Source organism: Myxocyprinus asiaticus, chromosome 39, assembly GCF_019703515.2.
Source record: "Myxocyprinus asiaticus isolate MX2 ecotype Aquarium Trade chromosome 39, UBuf_Myxa_2, whole genome shotgun sequence".
Lineage (NCBI taxonomy): Eukaryota > Metazoa > Chordata > Actinopteri > Cypriniformes > Catostomidae > Myxocyprinus > Myxocyprinus asiaticus.
The window spans coordinates 19,784,894-19,803,056 of NC_059382.1; the positions used below are offsets into that span (position 1 = coordinate 19,784,894).

The 18,163-nt window shown below is 37.0% G+C and overlaps 1 protein-coding gene across 5 annotated transcripts in view; it reads right to left on the reverse strand.

The window, feature by feature from the left end:
* Nucleotides 1–2,095: 2,095 nt before the first annotated feature.
* The window catches only part of arhgef12a (Rho guanine nucleotide exchange factor (GEF) 12a), a 93,664-nt gene continuing 77,596 nt past the window's right edge, over nt 2,096–18,163 (reverse strand). For 4 of the 5 annotated variants that reach the window (XM_051678829.1, XM_051678828.1, XM_051678832.1 and 1 more), the window contains 13 exons: nt 16,769–16,883; nt 15,795–15,895; nt 14,982–15,059; nt 14,614–14,689; nt 13,918–14,085; nt 11,952–12,039; nt 11,270–11,347; nt 10,866–10,945; nt 10,591–10,776; nt 5,410–5,610; nt 4,758–4,978; nt 3,012–3,087; nt 2,096–2,883 (listed from right to left, as the gene is read on the reverse strand). In XM_051678829.1, coding sequence (XP_051534789.1) covers nt 2,873–2,883; nt 3,012–3,087; nt 4,758–4,978; nt 5,410–5,610; nt 10,591–10,776; nt 10,866–10,945; nt 11,270–11,347; nt 11,952–12,039; nt 13,918–14,085; nt 14,614–14,689; nt 14,982–15,059; nt 15,795–15,895; nt 16,769–16,883 — 1,479 coding nt within the window. In that variant the 3' untranslated portion in view covers nt 2,096–2,872. The remainder of the gene's footprint in view (nt 2,884–3,011; nt 3,088–4,757; nt 4,979–5,409; nt 5,611–10,590; nt 10,777–10,865; nt 10,946–11,269; nt 11,348–11,951; nt 12,040–13,917; nt 14,086–14,613; nt 14,690–14,981; nt 15,060–15,794; nt 15,896–16,768; nt 16,884–18,163) is intronic. The other variant, XM_051678830.1, reaches the window with a different exon arrangement.

Here is an 18,163-nt window from a genome sequence, read left to right on the forward strand (position 1 = left end):
GACACAAATTCTGTCAATTGAGCTTAACTTGTATTGAACCCAGAATCCTGTAGAGCGACAAGTTGCTATGTAACTGTAACATCCATTTTAGCTTTTATTTTTTTTTTTTTTTAGAGGGATGATTTGAAATTATTTTTTGTGGTATTTAATATTATGCCACAAATGCTTTCGATTGAGCTTAACTTGTATTGAACCCGGAATATTCCTTTAAGACAATAGAGTTGCTTACTCAAATGAAGTTGTATTTGGGAAATGTCTGCAGCCCAGATGCCACCTTGAATTGTCATATTAAAATCTGCCTTTTTTAGTCCGTACAATTGTTTTACAGTCAAACATTTTAGCCGTTGATCCATGGATTCATACTCCAACATGAGGTAAACTGATATGTAGTTGTAGATTAATCTCACTGTGAATTCGGCATCTATATGTCGAAAGTTATGCTGCTAAAATCGGTCTGTTCTTACCGAAATTCAAAGTGCTGCCCCCAGTGGCCGAAGCTGGAAGTGTTGTTGAACGTATAGGCACGTGTGAGTTGGAGTTCTCAGGGGAAATGTTTACAGAATAGTGCCAAAAGACTTTTAAGTCTTTAAATTTTAAGCAAAAATGCAACTTATGAAACTAATTCACTACTGTTTATGTGAATGCAATAACAAAAAAGTACCTTGGTTTTACTAATTCCATGTTTTGTTTTTACATGCATTACATTGAAGTGTCTTGGATTGCCTGGTAAATACCATGGTGCATGACTAAGATACTCATTAAGTACCATGGTACAGGCCTACTGTGTATCAAAGTATCACAGCATTACTGACACCATTACTGTACCATAGCACTATCATTTAACTTTTCTGTAAGGTATAATGACTGCATTACATTTTCGTTAGATCTGTATAAATTCACATACTATATCCTATGCATTTCCTTGAGAAGCTGTAAATCAGTTTCCATAGTTAATAAGTTGGTATTAGTATTAAGCGTAATTGTGCACTGTCCTAAAGTGTGTCAGAGACAGTATTTGAAAACAGGAATGGTACAGGTGACCCAAGAGACAGAGAGAGAGAGAGAGAGAGAGAGAGAGAGAGAGAGGTGATGTGATGTGACACCATAGTTTGCCATTCCTCTTGCCCCCCCCTCAGTGCTTCAGTTAGATAACTGACAGGTGTATGCAGAGACTGAGACAATCAATTATCCTCCTGACTGTCTGCTGCTCTTCACTTCACTGCATCATGTCTTAAGGGTGAAAGTGTGAGGAACATCTCTCTACAGAAGACACTGAGTGCAAAAGGCCACTGAGGGAACAGAGTATCTCTCCAAAACTGCTTAGGGGGTTAAATTGTATGAGGCTACAATGAGCACTGCGATTAATTTGAATGAATACTACTGATGTATGCAAAAGCATGTTTAAGTGAAGAGCTTTTTATCCTGTGTAATGTTGAATTTCAACAAGTGTCCCGGTAATAAGTCAGGCAACGCCTGAGGACTGAGCTTAACCGGTTTCTTGATTTTAAACACTTAGTATGCTATATCTGCATGGCTAACTTAAGCTACAGTAGAAGCCAGTTTTACCCGACAACACTGATGTCATTGCAGCCCTATGGGCATACATAGCAAGTATCCAGATACAAAACAGACACATTCTGCCTTCTACTGGCCTGCTACAGTATTATTGACAGGAATATCTTGTGAATTCTTGGTCATCAATGTTATGCAATTCTGGGTGACCCAAGCAAAAAACAAAACCAAACAAATACATTCTTTGACTCACTGTATGTCGTCTTGGTGTTTGATCACAGTTTACAGTTATTTCATTAGAACTGAATATAGATGAACTGAATATAGATATAAAAAAGCAGCATCAACAATAAAAAAGTTGAAAACAGACATAAGTACAGCTCCTGTTCAATATTGCCAGTCATGTCGGAACGTTTGTATTTACCATCACAATAATGTAATTTTTCAAACAATTTTCAAAGTAATTTTTTGACTGACAAACTACTAGAATTTGCAATCGGAGGTCATATACTTTTCTGCCCCTGTACTCAATGCACTTCTCCACTGCCTATACTTGAAAAAACTGTGAAAACTGATCAGTAAAGAGGTTGTCATTGCATCTTTATTTCCAGGTTTTGCATCACTTTCCATCTTGATGGTTATAAATTTTTCTATTTTCGCAGTCATCAAATTTAGCTGTAGACCAGGAGAGCCTCAGCTCCATACACTCTTCATCTCAGCAGGAGGGTCTCGGGGGCAAATGAATCAGTCCGGGGCTTTGAGAGGAATGTCAGCTGGCTGAACGAACCGAGAGAAAACTTCTCTTCATTTACCACACAAAACTGTGAGGGAGAATTGGGAGTCTGAATACTGAAGCACTTGCCCCGTTCAGTCATACTGAAGCCTACAGCGACAGACAGCTTAAGAGTTTCAACAGCCAAGAAGCATGCAAGAAACTTGGAAAACACTAAAAAGAAAAATAAATACATTTTGGGATAAAAAAAAAAAAAACCTTAATACATTAGTTTAAAAACAATCCTTTCTTTACTTGTGTTTATTACATATATATTTTCTAAACACAGCTTTGTACATTTTGGTATATAGTTCTCTTTTCTCAAGCTAGACGAACTGCTAGGAAAGTTGAGGACTGGGCTGCCCAAGTGTGCTGAAATGAGGACATATCTCAGGACAGGTAAGGCTGAAAGGAGACAGTCCGTCTTCCCTAATTGACGAGTGCTGACAGAAGCAAGAGGCCTTGTTAGAATATTCCCCTCATTTCTGGGTGGAGGTGTTCAGCAGTGAGGAAGACAGGCTTGTGCGGAGCATGTTAAGGATTGAAGCGGTGCCCTCGTCATCACAGGAGCCAGGATCTTCTGCCACACTATTTCTTATCTGGAGGAGGAAGAAGACAAAGCAGTAAGATGGAACAGTCCTTAAACAAGGACAATATAAAAGAAAAGTGTAAAAAAACATATGTAGGAATCTTTGCTTTTTCTAATTCAACATTTTGCTCACAATACCTCTGCCCACGTCGGTATCTGTGGATGACCCAACTGACCTTTGGCGAAGCAGATTATAATACTTCGTTTCCATATCCTGAAACACATTACCAACGTATTAAACTTAACTATTACGCCACACTGAATTCCTCCCTGGATTCAAAGTAGCGCTGGGCGATACAGCAGGAAAAATAAATACGATATATATATAGATATTTGTATTTTCTCAGGAATAACTTGAAAGGGTGATTTGTTGAGATGCACAAGAACCAATGTGGTTCAAAGTAATTGGAGTACCTGGTATATTGGATCTCCGAGCTGTTTATGGACTATTAATTATTTGATTAAAGAGTGAATAAAAACAAAGGAATAGGACACCCAAAAATTATTTACCCTCATGCCATCCCAGATGTGTACGACTTTCTTCTGCAGAACACAATGATTTGTCCATAGAATGACATATCTACAGCTCTGTCCATACAATGCAAGTGAATGGATGCCAAAAATTTTAAGCTACAAAAAGTGCATAAAGGCAGCACAAAAGTAATCCATACGACTACAGTGGTTTAATCCATGTCTTCTGAAGCGATCCAATCAGTTTTAGGTGAGAACAGACCAAAATATAAATCTTGATATCAACAGTCTCCTTGACGATCATGATTTCAAGCTCGATTACTCTTCCTAGCGCCATCTAGCGCTTTGCGCATGCACTAGGAAATGTAATCACACTTGAAATCATGACCGTGCCTAGACACTGCAATGACAAGATGTACAGTGCAAAAGGTATATTTTAGTTATATTATATTTTATCTGTTCTCACACAAAACCTGATTGGATTGCTTTAGAAGACATGGATTAAACCACAGGAGTTTTATGGATTACTTTTATGCTGCCTTTATGTGGTTTTTGGAGCTATGTGCATTGTATGGACCTACAGAGCTGAAATAGTCTTATAAAAATAAAAGAAAGTCATAAACATCTGGGATGGCATGAGGGTGAGTAAATGATGAGAGAATTTTCATTTTTGGGTGAACTATCCCTTTAAATTATGCCTGTTCATCAGACAAATTGATGATATGATGCACAATTCATATGGACTACTTTTAAAACACTTTTGATTGCTTTATTAGGCTTTGAAAGTGAGTTGCCATTGTACTGAATTCAGCCAACTGTACATAAATAGGGGAATAAAAGTCATACGGGTTTGAAATGACATGAGAGTAAATAATAACATAATTTTCATTTTTTAGTGAACTATTTCTTTAAAAATAATCAAGGCATGTTTTCCCTAAATGAACAATTAAGAAATTAAATATTTAATTTATACGCACCAATATACAATTATAAATAATAAAAAACAATATTTATAGGAAAAATGCCATGCAGAGACTTGAAGATTGCTATTATAAAATTTTGAGTGATGATGCATATGAATCATTGAATCTATTTTTTGAGTCCATTCACTGAATGCTCTCATATCCTCAACTCTTGAGAAAAGAAAGAATCGCAAACTAGTTTAATGACCGTCCTTCAGGAAACTTAATGGCCCAATAAAAAGCACATTTAAATGATTGTAATTTTCCCAGTGTTGCTTTTATTGCTGTATATAAAAAACGTTTTTTAACCTCGATTTATGCATATATTTTATGGATTTAAGCAATTTCATATTGCTTAAATTATTTTACTAGCAAAATAATCGAGAATATATGAAAAAATATTTAATATATCGCCCAGCCCTAATTCAAAAATTGGTTTAAGTAAACAGACCTTGAGGTGGTTGAGGTTGGCCTGCAGGCTGCGGAGATGTGAGAGGACCTGTCTGCTGAGACGAGACGTGCTGCCCGAGGAGGGTGAGGAGAACTTGAGACTGATGCCTGAGTCAGCAGCACAGCTGTGGGCTAAACTCGGCTCCTTTCTCCCAACCTGAATATCATCATCGGTACTGCTCTCCCCTGAGCCACCATACCCCTCCAGAACCAGATAAGCTGCTAAAAGCCAAAGACGCAGTCAGTTACAGCTGCCATCTTGCTTATTTCAATACATGAGTTTTAGATTCATAAGAATCCCTCATTCTACATGCCTTGTTTTTTTTTTTTTAACCGAGAACTGATTAACTGTTTTTTTGATTGCTGTAACATATCTGGAATGTAAAACTTTTATGAACTTGTATAAAACTATTTAAGCTTGATGAAGGCAGCTGTGTGAGGCAATTCAACTCTATACATTTTTTTTTACCTTTTGTTTTTAACCACCAACCCACATCACCTTTTACCATTGGTTTCACTGAATGATCGTGATGTACCTCTTGCTTTAAGAGGAACATTTGCTTGCAAGTAGATGAATTTCTCTAGTCAACCTCTCCCAACAATATAAACCAGTACTCCCTCAAGACAACAATGTTCCATGCTCAAACACTTACCGTAGTCCTCTGGGCACTCGTAGAAGCCTGTATCTCCAGAGGTGTAGTCCTGAGCTCGGCTAGGGGTACGAGTGGAGCTATGCTCCACCGGCGTTCGAAGAGAGGTGGTCCTGAGGAGGCGACTGCCAGCCGATCGGCCCAATCGCTCACCCTCATCTTGAGCCATCAGTTGAGTCACCAGCACCTGCTTCAGTGCTGCCACTGAGAAAGAGAGATGATCATATAAACACACTTTCATAAATAATACACAATCTAAAAGAGATGAAGATAGAGAAAGATGAAGCAGGGACACCCTGTTAATGAGTGTTGCATTATAAGCCTGGCCTACAATAACACACAGTATGTATAGTATCAAATTAATGCATTCACATATTTTATGATGTTTACATTGCAAAGCCATTTCAATAATAATTGATGTAACATGCCATATACTTGCAAATTACATTTGTATTTGACTTGATACATTTTAACAGAGGAGAGACAATAAAACAATTGAACTTTGGCTTTGGTTGAAGTTAACTTAATACCGTATTTCTTCTTAATGCAGTTTCTCAAAAATTAATTTAAAACACTGCAAGCTTAAGAAATTATACCACATATAGGTTACAAGTCAAGCTCCAAGTCAAACATGATCGAGGCCCCATTTATACCTGATGTTAACAAGTAAAATGCATGCCAACATGGTGATCAGATACAGAAAGACAATGGCTGAGCTCATAAGGAAACAGACTGGCACAATGTACTCAAATTTCAGCTCAAAGCAATCTGCCCAAGACATTCATTTCCAAATGCAAATGGTGCCAGTTTCACGCATGTCTAGTTTTTAGCGGAACCGAATGCCTTTAGTAAGCACAAGTATATTACACGCTTTTATTGATAGATGCTAAACTAATTAAAAGACACTTGGAAAATAAATAAGTCTTCCCCGGAGCAATTTAATCAATAAAGTCTGAATTGACATTCTCTTGAGTTGGCAAGCCACAAAGACAACTCCTGCCTCCCACCACTGAGAAATAGCCTTAAAATGCACAGATTAGCCTCAACACATGGGTAACCTGGAATTGTTAAGATGTTTCGCAAGCACAATAGCGAGGATATATTATAAAATGGGAGGCAGAATGAGGTCCAACCATTTTAAGTTGCCAATGATATCCACCTTATTTTGCAAAGCGGAAGCAAACAAGTGGCTGCTTTTCAGGTGTTGTGTCGAAGTCCGTTCTCCCTATGTTTCCCCTTTGTCGAAGTCTGTTTCCCCTATGTTTTGCCTTAGGTTAGTGTTGAAGTCTGTACCCCCTATGTTTCCCCTTAAGGTTAAGGGGAAACATAGGGGGAACAGACTTCGTCAGAACACCGGCAAGTGTGACAGATTTCTGCTGTCATTGACTGCAGTGTAAATAACTAAAAGGATAATAAGACCAGAATTTAGTGATATGAGCTTATAAACTATTACACAACCACAGGATGTACAGCAGAATAATATGCCAATGTCAGATAATTTTGTAATGTCACCATTTATAGTAAAAGAGTACACCGATCAGCCATAACATTAAAACCACCTGCCTAATATCGTGTAGGTCCCCCTCGTGCTGCAAAAACAGTTCTGACCCCTCGAGGCATGGACTCTACAAGACCTCTGAAGGTGTCCTGTGGTATCTGGCACAAAGACATTAGCAGCAGATCCTTTAAGTCCTGTAAGTTGCGAGGTGGGCCTCCATGGATCGGACTTGTTGGTCCAGCACATCCCATAAATGCTCAATCAGATTGAGATCTGGGGAATTTGGAGGCCAAGTCAACACCTTGAACTCTTTGTCATGGTCCTCAAACCATTCCTGAACAATTTTTGTAGTGTGGCAGGTCACATTAACCTGCTGAAAGAGGCCACTACCATCAGGGAATACCGTTGTCATGAAGGGGTGTATGTGGTCTGCAACAATCTTTAGGTAGGGGGTACGTGCCAAAGTAACATCCACATGAATGCCAGGACCAAAGCTTTCCCAGCAAAACATTGCCTAGAGCATCACACTACCTCCGCTGGCCTGCCTTCTTCCCATAGTGCATCCTGCTGCCATCACTTCCCCAGGTAAATGACGCACATGCACCCGACTGTCCACATGATCTAAAAGAAAATGTGATTCATCAGACCAGGCCAAATCTTTTACTGCTCCATGGTCCAGTTCTGACGCTCACATGCCCATTGTAGGCGCTTTCAGCGGTGGACAGGGGTCAGCATGGGCATTGTGACCGGTCTGCAGCTACGCAGCCACATACGCAGCAAGCTGCAATGCACGGTGTTCTGACACTTTTTTTATCATGGCCAGCATTACGTTTTTCATCAGTTTGTGCTTCAGTAGCTCTTCTGTTGGATCGGACCAGACGGGCTAGCCTTCGCTCCCCATGCACATCAATGAGCCTTGGGCGCCCATGACCCTGTCACCAGTTGTCCTTCCTTGGAACACTGCATACCGGGAACACCCCACAAGACCTGCCGCTTTGGAGATGCTCTGACCTAGTCATCTAGCCATCCCAATTTGGCCCTTGTCAAAGTCGCTCAGATCCTTACGTTTGCCCCTTTTTTCCTGCTTCCAACACATTAAATTCAAGAACTGACAGTTCGCTTGCTGCCTATGCAGTTTTTTAATGTCTCCATGTAAACCTTCATTTATATTTATCTGCAAAACCTCCGACATTGCCTTCATTAATTTAAAAAGGCGATCAGCGCCTGAACTCTCATTCATTCTGCCTGTGCAACAATGTGATGAAATGATGGCAAAGTGTGATGAATGGTAAAACTATTTGTGCTACAAACCAATGTGTTTATGAAAATAATAACTAATGATAATAATATGATGACATATAATGCCAGCCTGCAATATAAAGCAACATAATGTGGTATTTTTGTACCACTAAAATAGCTGGAGGTGGCTTATACCGGAAGAGGTCCACATTCAAGGTGGATAATGGCAGCACCCTATAGTGATGCTGAAAAATAAGGTGGATATAACATGCATTTTAATCTTGGTGTAGAAGCAATAATTAGAATGTGCTATTATTTTCTCTATATGTCCTATGTGCATGAAGTTTGTAAGTAGGGAAGGGGAATGTAGAGTGTTTTTGGTTCAGATTCACTTTATGATTCCATTAATGATTCTTTCAGTACTTTTGAGGACAAAACTACTTAACAAATGTTTTTAGTTTTGGTAACATATTTGCACAAATATTTTTTTGAGTTGGACATGATTAAAAGTATGGCTTACAGTTCATTAATTCAGTCAGTTCAGTAAGTAAATCAAGAAACACTGACTGATTCAGTAAGTATATGAATCTGATTCAAACTGATCTGATCACGTTTGAGATCAATTCATGATCTTATTTACTGTTTCATTGAAAAAGTAGGAGTCTTTGACCCACAAAACTGACCACACACTCTTTGTTGTTGCGTTCAATGGGCTTCATTCATGAAACGTTTTGGAAATATATTAGTCAGTTTGGAGTAATTTCTGTGTAAAATGGTCCTTTATGAAAATTTTCTCCAGATTCACAAATGCTTCGTACCCCCCAGATTTGTTAGTTAAACGAGTGCATGTTAGTGAATTCCAAACATTCGTTAATTGGGCGCGTGCACGTTCATTCACAATTATCATAACCCACGCTCATGAAAACGGCCAATAAATATATGCGGAAAAGTAATGAAAGGGTTTTAAAAGGAAGTGCATTCAAATACAAAAATTTTATTTAGCAAACACGCTGGTGTGGTCACAAAGAAACTGAAGAACTTACTGTCATTGTATGTTCTGGCATCAGATGTTCTTTTGTGAATCGAATAGTCCAAGAGGTCAATAAAAATGATGTGGCATGAAGCTTTAGTGTAAAAAAATGTTCAGTTCACGCCAACAGGAGGATGTCCATGCACCACCTTATTCAGTTGAGCGCATCCCAAGCATCATTGGTAAATCTTCTCAGGTAAATGATGATGGTAACTTTGAAATACTTTAACACGTTTTTAAGTGTATTTTTTAAAAAGAAAATGAAAAAATGTTTTTCCCTAATTCGTGCTTTTTTTTTTTTTAAGGTTAATTTCACACAGTTTTTTTTTCATTACTCATTTCTTTTTTCTTCTATCAAAATGTAGTCAAAGCAGTTTGTCTGCAACAATAAAAAAATATTCGGATGCCATGAGCAACATTTTGAAAATACGAAAAGTTTCATGAATCCGAGAATTTACGTGAGAAAGGCTGGCTTTACGAACGATTTACACAAAAATTTGTTCTGCTCATGTTTCATGAATGAGGGCCATTAAGCAAAGACACCGCAATTAAACAATGCGCAATCTATTTTTATAGTCTATGTCGGGGTTGCTGCAGAGTTTTTAAAATCAAATTCAAGACTTAAGACCTTTTTCAAGACCTGAACAAATAAAATTAATACCGTATCCCCATACAAATACAAACCCACACAATGGATTTGATTTGATTCATAGCGTGGAACTTTTAACTTTAAAGGCACTTTGAAATACACCAGGGACTCTTATTTTGAAATGTTTGCACTTCACTGCTTCCAGCTGCTCATTCAGTCAAATAAGGGATATAAAATGTGCACACCTACAATAATCTACAACGTATTACAATATAAACAATTAAATGTAAACACTGTCATATTTCATCAACACAATATCATCATCAACAGTTTATCTTTAGTGATAGTTTGTCATACATTTCCAGTATGGCTTAATGATTGTGAACTGCTCTGCAACAGCTGAAAACACTCACGAGCCCCCGCGTGTTTGGAGAAAATACCACAGTGCTGCGTTTTCACTTTGAAGGACGCAGTGCATGCATTTAATTAAATCGTATTCTTTTGAAGTTTGATAATCACATTAGATCATATCACGATTCCGGTCTTTCCACCCCCAAATTTAAGACCTCTTAAATAAAAATGTTTTAATTTTAATACTTTTGTTGTTTCATTTAAGATATTTAAGACTTTTCATGACCTTAAATTTAGGAAAACTGTATTTAAGACATTTTAAGGATCTGTGGGTACCCTGTTTGTATTATTTCGTGATGCCCAGTCTTTCTCTCTCATGAAATTAAATTCAGACTGCAAGCTCACAACACTGCAAAATCAAAATCTGAATAAGAACATGTTCTCGTACGCTAGTGCAAGATATAAATGGGGTCTCACAGGTTTTCAGGGCCTCATCTGCTTTAGGTGAACAGGAGAGAGGGTCTGCGTCCCTGCCGTTCAAGAGTTCCGAGTCCAGATAGGAGCCTTCTCGGCTAACCCTTTGGACCTGATCCTCTCCACCAGGATTAGAGTCAGGAACACAATCTTGCAGTGCTGCCGAGGGAGAAAAATCACTGTCCTTCTCTGGGAACAAATGAAGGTGAGAGTTAGTGAGAATGCTGGCAATCAACTCACTTTAACATTCAGAGAGGTGCATGTCCGTACATAGCTACCTGCAGATTGGATGCTTCCTGTGGAGATCCGTTCAGAGCCTTTGCTGAACTTGCTTAACTCAACACTGTCTCTGTCCCCACTAAAACAAAACAAAAAGTTATGTACATACAGGAAATTGAAGCTAATTCTGTCATTATTTACTCACCATCATGTTGTTCCAAACCTGTACACCATCTTCCATGGAGATGTTTCTCAGCCACCATTCACTTCCATTGCATCTTTTTTCTATACAATGAAAGTGAATGGTGAATGAGGCTGTCATTCTGTCTAACATCTCGCTTTTGTACTCCACAGAAAAAAGAAAGTCATTTGGGCTTAGAAACAACATGACAGTGAGTACATGACTGAATTTTCATTTTTGGGTGACCTATCCCTTTAAGTGCCCTAATATGGAGGAACTCACTCGTGCTGAGGTAAAGGAATGACGCTGTGGAGTGTGGCTTTCATAACATCTGCCCTGTGAGTGATCTGCTGCTGCCAACTGAAAAGAAAGGGGGAAAGGACAAAAAGGATGAACTTGCTTCTAGAAATGAGAGCTGTGGCTTGCACAAAGAAAGAATCGAATATAATACATCTACATTTAGCATCGTGGAATTTCATTCTGCGACTTTTACACAATGTCAACATAGAATATAGCCATGAACCCCACGCCCCAAGGACACAATGGTGACAGCTTGTTCCTTGCGGGGATAAAATCATGACCCTTCTCGTAAGCAGCCCTAAACCTTAAAGGCATAGTTCATCCAAAAATTTAAATTTTGTCATCCAAACATGTATGACTTTTTTTCTTATGCAGAACACAAAAGGACATGTTAGGCAGAATGTTAATCTCAGTCACCATTCACTTTTATTGCATCTTTTTTCGTTACAATGTAAGTAAATGGTAACAGAGGCAAAAAATGTTGCCTAATTTGACTTTTACATGCCACAGAAGAAAGTCATATGGGTTTGAAACTACATGAGGGTGAGTAAATAATGACAGATTTTTCATTTTTGGGTGAACTATCCCTTTAACCACTACACCACACCACCAAATGTAATCTTAATACACAAGAAGGATTAATGAGAATAAGTCAAGCACGTACATTCTTTGCTCAGACACTGTTTGCGCCATCAGCTCATAGATCTGAGCTCCGTTTTCTGACATGGAGATCACAAAGAATGACCTGTTGTCTGTTGAAATACAGGAAACATTTAAGGGCATATTCTCCAATTACACAGCACCAGTCAAAAATTTGGACACACCGGTAACACTTTATAACCACACGGTATAAAGTATTTGTAAAGCATTAGTTTATAGTTAATTGAAACTTGATAAATTATTGGTCCTACATTATTAATATATTAAATGACTACATACAAATATGTTATTCATTTATATTCATAGTGGCAAATGATTTATTATTGTTTCATAAGATCATATATAAGAAGTTTAATAAAGGTTTTTCATCCTTGTTGATCAAAACTAACTGATGTATTTTTTGTTGATGCAAACCAGTGGTAAAAAGTGTTTGAGAACCATAAGATATAGATTCATAGTTAATAAAGAAATTATATATGCATTTGTATATGTAATGAACTAGATACTTTTTAAAGGCAGAAATGGGTGGCTTATAATTTAATAAAAGTACTTATATGAATTATTCTGTTAAAACTTGTTTTATTTGAGCTGTAATTTGTTTAAATCATTTTTGCTATCATTTTAAAGGAACAGTTCACCCAAAAATGAAAATTTGCTTATAGTTTACTCAACCTCAGGCCATCCAAGATGTATCTGAGTTTCTTTCTTCATCAAAACAGAATTTATGACTTTTAGGATTTCATTTCAGGCCTCCTCCTCTAAACAATGCAAGTGAATGTCCTCCATTACTTGACGGTCCAAAATGCATATTTAGGGTGCATCAAAATAATCCAAACGACTCCAGTCGACAAATAAAGTTCTTCTGAATGCAAATGATTTATTATATTTAGAAACAAAATAATACTTAAATACTTTTTAACTACAAATGTTCACTTTCATACATCTCTGTGAAGTGCGCTCATGAGAGGGACGACATAAGATCGTTGGTAAGATCACGTGTCACGTGGAGGAGGAGTCAGGAAGCGTGTCGTTTACAATAGAAACTTGTGCCGTTCACAAACCAAAACAGTCCAAAACAATTTCAAAACAATATAAAATAAATAAAAAATCATTTCCAAATTATAATAATAATAATAATAATAAAAAAATTTAAACAATGACGCGCTTCCTGACTCCTCCTCCACGTGACGCGTGACCTTACCAACGAGCTTACGTCATCCCTCTCATGAGCACACGTCACAGAGATGTACGGAAGTGAACATTTGTAGTTGCAAAACGGCCACGTTTTTTAACGTTTATTTTAACGTTTATGAATTGCCTCACTGTAACCAATTTTTTTTTTTTCATTTTTTTAAAGAAAAGAAAGTTTGTCAAAGTTATTTTTGTGGTAATTATGTCACAAATGCCACTGATTGAGCTTAAGTTGTATTGAACCCTGAATATTCCTTATATTAAGAATTCATATACTGTATGTTCACTTCATTACACACATATATATGCATAAATAATTTCTTTATTAATTATGGATTTATACCTTTTTAATGTTCTCATAAAAGCTTCTTTACCACTTGTTTGCATCAAATGAAATACATTAGTAAGGTATACAAGGTTAACAAGTTATTTATTAAGGATTCAAAACCATTATCAAACTGCTTATATATGAACATATTAAACAATAATAAATCATTTGCAGCAGAAAATATAAATGAATAACATAGTTTTTGAATATACTCTATTTATGTATTAACAATGTAATAACAAAGATTTATAAACAATCAATTAACTGTAAACGAATGCTTTACAAATACTAAATACCGTGTAGTTATAAGAAAATGTTAATGACACACCTTCTCATTTTTTATTATTACTATATCACACATTTTAGAATAATAGTAAAGTCATCAAAACGTTGAAATAACAAGCATGTCCAATGTAAGTAAGTTTGAGAAAGAGAGAAGACAGAAGCTTACCTGTGGCTACTGAGCGCACCAGCACAGTGCTAAGTTTGATGATGGGACTGAATATGTGTTTGGTGTCAGCAGTTCCTGCGAGGTTCTTACTGTGACACCTGAGAATAAGACGCTCGTCCTGTTTCTGCAGCAGCACCAGGATGTCTTCCAGGAGTAACGTGTACAGCTCTGACAAACATACACAAACAGAGACAATACAAGAGCATACAGTGGCACCAAAAAGTATCCAGCCACATTTAAAAATATATGAATGTCATTGTATTACATAAAATATCAAACCAAGTGGTATCACTTTTAAAGACATTAAAACATTTCAACACAACAAGTCTGTTACGTTATAAATTATAAAACAACAGATATACTGTTAAAATAAAAATTCTTTGGACACTTTTTGGTTATCTATCTTAGCAAAACATGTCCATAGTTAATGCAATAAACTACACATGTGGTTCAACTGAGATTCACAAACAGTAAGTGTTTAAATACTTTTTTCCTTAATTTTGGACAATATATCCACTGTTTTAATTAAAACCTAACAAACTTCTTTTTGTGAAATGGTTTGTTTGAAAAGAGTGCACACTTTTTAATAACTTGGCATAATACTACATATAATGCAATGAAATTTATACTCTTTTAAGTGTAGCTTAAGTGTCTACATACTTTATGGAGTCACTAAGTCTGAGAACAGTAGCTTACCAATGGTTTTGTCTTTGTTCACTTTCCAGGACAAAGGACCCTCATGGACCATCTTCCGTTTAGTGAGATCCAAGTTCTGAATGTGACAAAGCGTAATTCATTTAATGGACCACAAATGACCAGTTCCACAACTACCACATACATAGAATACAGTATTTAAAAGCTCAGTTGTAACTAGGATGGAAACTATTATGCCTTGATTTCAGCCCTCCAGTTTCCCTGATGATCTTCATAAATATTAATCTCAGATTAATGACATCTGATTGGTTGATACATGGAACAGTTACATGTAGTGCCTCAGGATAATTTAGAGAACCCTCCAATATAATTAACTCGCAAAGTTTCTAGACAAATTGATTAGGACCAACCTTAAACTCTGAGATCATGGGGTTCTCGCTCTGCTTTAAAGAAGAAAGGTCCAGTCGCCTCTGGTAGTCCTCCAATCTCTGTCAGAGATAAACAACAAAGATTTATGCTGCAGAATCAATTAACATTCAACTCCTCATTGACCTCGCACATCATCTTAGAATACTTGGTCAAGAAAACTTTAAAGGTGATGTGCATAATTTTGATTACACTTTTTTTTTTTTTTTTTGTAAAAAGACTTTCTCATTTCTCAGTACAATATCCAGAGACAACAATAAGTAAACCATTTATCGGTTGATTTCTGTGACTGGCTCTGTGGTGTTTAAACATTGCCTTGTTTGAGTGGCCTGACATTGCAACATCGACACAACCAATGGTGTGAGTTTGGGGCGGGACTACCTAGTTGCATTCCAATGGCAATGGGTGGAGTGTTTAAGAAACTTGCTTGAAAATGGTCCTTCTTTTTGGAATTATTTTGTGGCACTTTTGATTTTCTTGGAATTTGGATTAGATTTTCAGAGGCAGACCGACTGACTGTATCTTTAACCACTGATTCATTTTCTTATAAATCATCTCCAGAGGTTTACAGAAAGTTGGATCATCTCTACCTATACACTAAAAGCAGTTTGTGAAATCTGGGATGATGTAATAGCACTCACAGAGGTTTTACAACCTATAGTCAAGTACCAACAATCATTACGTTTTTCCAGTGCAACCTTCCATGAAGCTGACCCAAGGCTATAAAATCAGCCCACCTTGGGCTGTCTGCTAAGCAGGGAGAGAGTGGCAGCTCAATCAAGTTCTGTACTGCTTACCTGTTTGTTCTCGGACTCCCTCACGGACTGGTTGACATGGTTTAAAATCTTTCGACAGCACTCAGCTGCTCTTCTTACTTTGTCTTTCTCCTCCAAGTCATCTGTTCATAAGGATGCACGTAAATTATATTACATTATGATACATGCACACACATTCAGGCAGAAACTAATAAACTCTTTTAAGAGATACTTCACCCCAAAATGAAAATTCTTTCAAAACCTGTATGACTTGTGGAACACAAGAGGAGATGTTTCAAAGAATTTTTTGTGTCAGTCCCAAACATCTCCTTTTGTGTTCCATGCAAGAAAGTCATTGGTTTGGATCAACATGAGGGTGATTAAATTTTCACATAATTTTATTTTGGTAAAAAAAAAAAAAAAAAGAAAATCCCTTTAAGAACATCCTGACCAGCCAAGTATCCTCTATTTCCTCCTTGCATCTAGAACCCACCATTGAAACGTTTGGCAAGATCAGATATAATATGAGAATCACCTAATTCTTAATCGCTGGTTGTACTTCCCATTTATTGCCATTCTCTGACCATGCCAAGAGATCCACAATTAAACAGATCTGTCAAATACTGTGAGAAATGCACAGAAAGAGTCCAGTACCCCCTTCAGAACATTCCCAACTTTTAAGAACTGGCATAGCTCTAATTTTCTAATGGTTTGTGTCCAGTCAGCGCTCACTCTTTGAAAAGCCGACACAATCTCATAGCTGGTCACGGATGAATGAGTCTGCCAGTGGGACAAGTGTCTTCTAAATGCTCAGTGTTGTTTTGTTTCATAACATGAAAAGCTATCTGCAATTTATAATGAAATATTATTGATAATCAACCTTTTTTGGACACAATGTAGAACATAATGTACTTTCATATGTGTCATTTTTATATCGATTCTGGCACCATCAATTGAAAAGCCTATATTGGTTGACCATTAATAGGTCTGGGTGCATGAAGGATGGAGGTGAATACCTGTGTACTTGGCAATGTTGTCCATCAGTAAAGGGTATTTGGTGAACCTCTGCATCTCTGCGGGGATGATGTCTTTTAGCTGTAGTCTTCGACATCGTCGATTGCTTTCAGCCTCCTGCAGATGGTGCAGAAATTAAAACTGAGGACAAAAATTCATGCAAATCCACAACAAAATCCACCCTAATCTATTCCATATTTCTTTTTTTATAAAGAGACACAAACATCATGAATAAAATGCCTAAGCACGAATTTTGTCCTTCACTTAAGTAGAGAGAATAATCCTCTGCAAGTCACAATATATCGTGATTTGTCAGGTGGACAACTGGTCTGAATAATGTCTTTACTGGTGCACAATCAAAAAACATCTCTGAAAATCTGTAAATTAGTAGTCATGATACAAAAATTGCAGTAGTCAAGATAATTTCAATACCAATTTTGATACCACAGCTGTGGGGGTAAAATGTAATGTATTAAAGGGATAGTTCACCCAAAAATTAAAATTCTCTCATCATTTACTCACCCTCATGCCATAATTATCTTAATTTCTGTTCTGCAGAAGAAATTCTCAGCTCTATAGGTCCATACAATGCAAGTGTATGGTGATCAGACCATTTGTAGCTCCAAAAACCACATAAAGGAAACATAAAAGTAATCCATAAGACTCAAGTGTTTAAATCATTGTCTTCTGTAGAGATATGATAGGTGTGGGTGAGAAACAGAACAATATTTAAGTCCTTTTTTACTCTAAATCTCCACTTTAACATTCAGATGTTAAAGTGAAACTAAACAGCCACCACATGTGACTGTCAGATGTAAAAGTGAAAGTGGAGATTTAGAGTAAAAAAAGGAATTCAATTTTGATCTGTTTCTCACCCACACTATTACATCACTTCTGAAGATATGGATTTAATCACTGGAGTTTTATGGATTACGTCTATGTTTCCTTTATGTGATTTTTGGAGCTACAAAGGTTTGATCACCATTCAGTTCCACTGTATGGACCTACAGTGCTGAGATAATTCTTCTAAAAATCTTTGTTTGTGTTCTGCTGAAGAAGTCATACACATCTGGGAAGGCAGGAGGGTGAGTAAATTATCAAAGAATTTTCATTTTTGGGTGAACTATCTTTTTAATGTAACTGTGAACAAAGATTGGCATTTGAACCATGCATAAGTACTGTACAAAGTACTGATATTTTTATGTTATTGACATTTTAGTATTGATTTGGTACTGAACTACTGGTACTTTTAACATCCCTCCAATAAATGTTTCCTCACCCTCAAACATCTTCCACTTCCAACTGCTTTCATCATACTCGTACCAAAATACATTAAGTAATGGTGCTTCTTTCTCTGATATACAACACCACAGCATAAAAAGTATAAGTGCCAATTT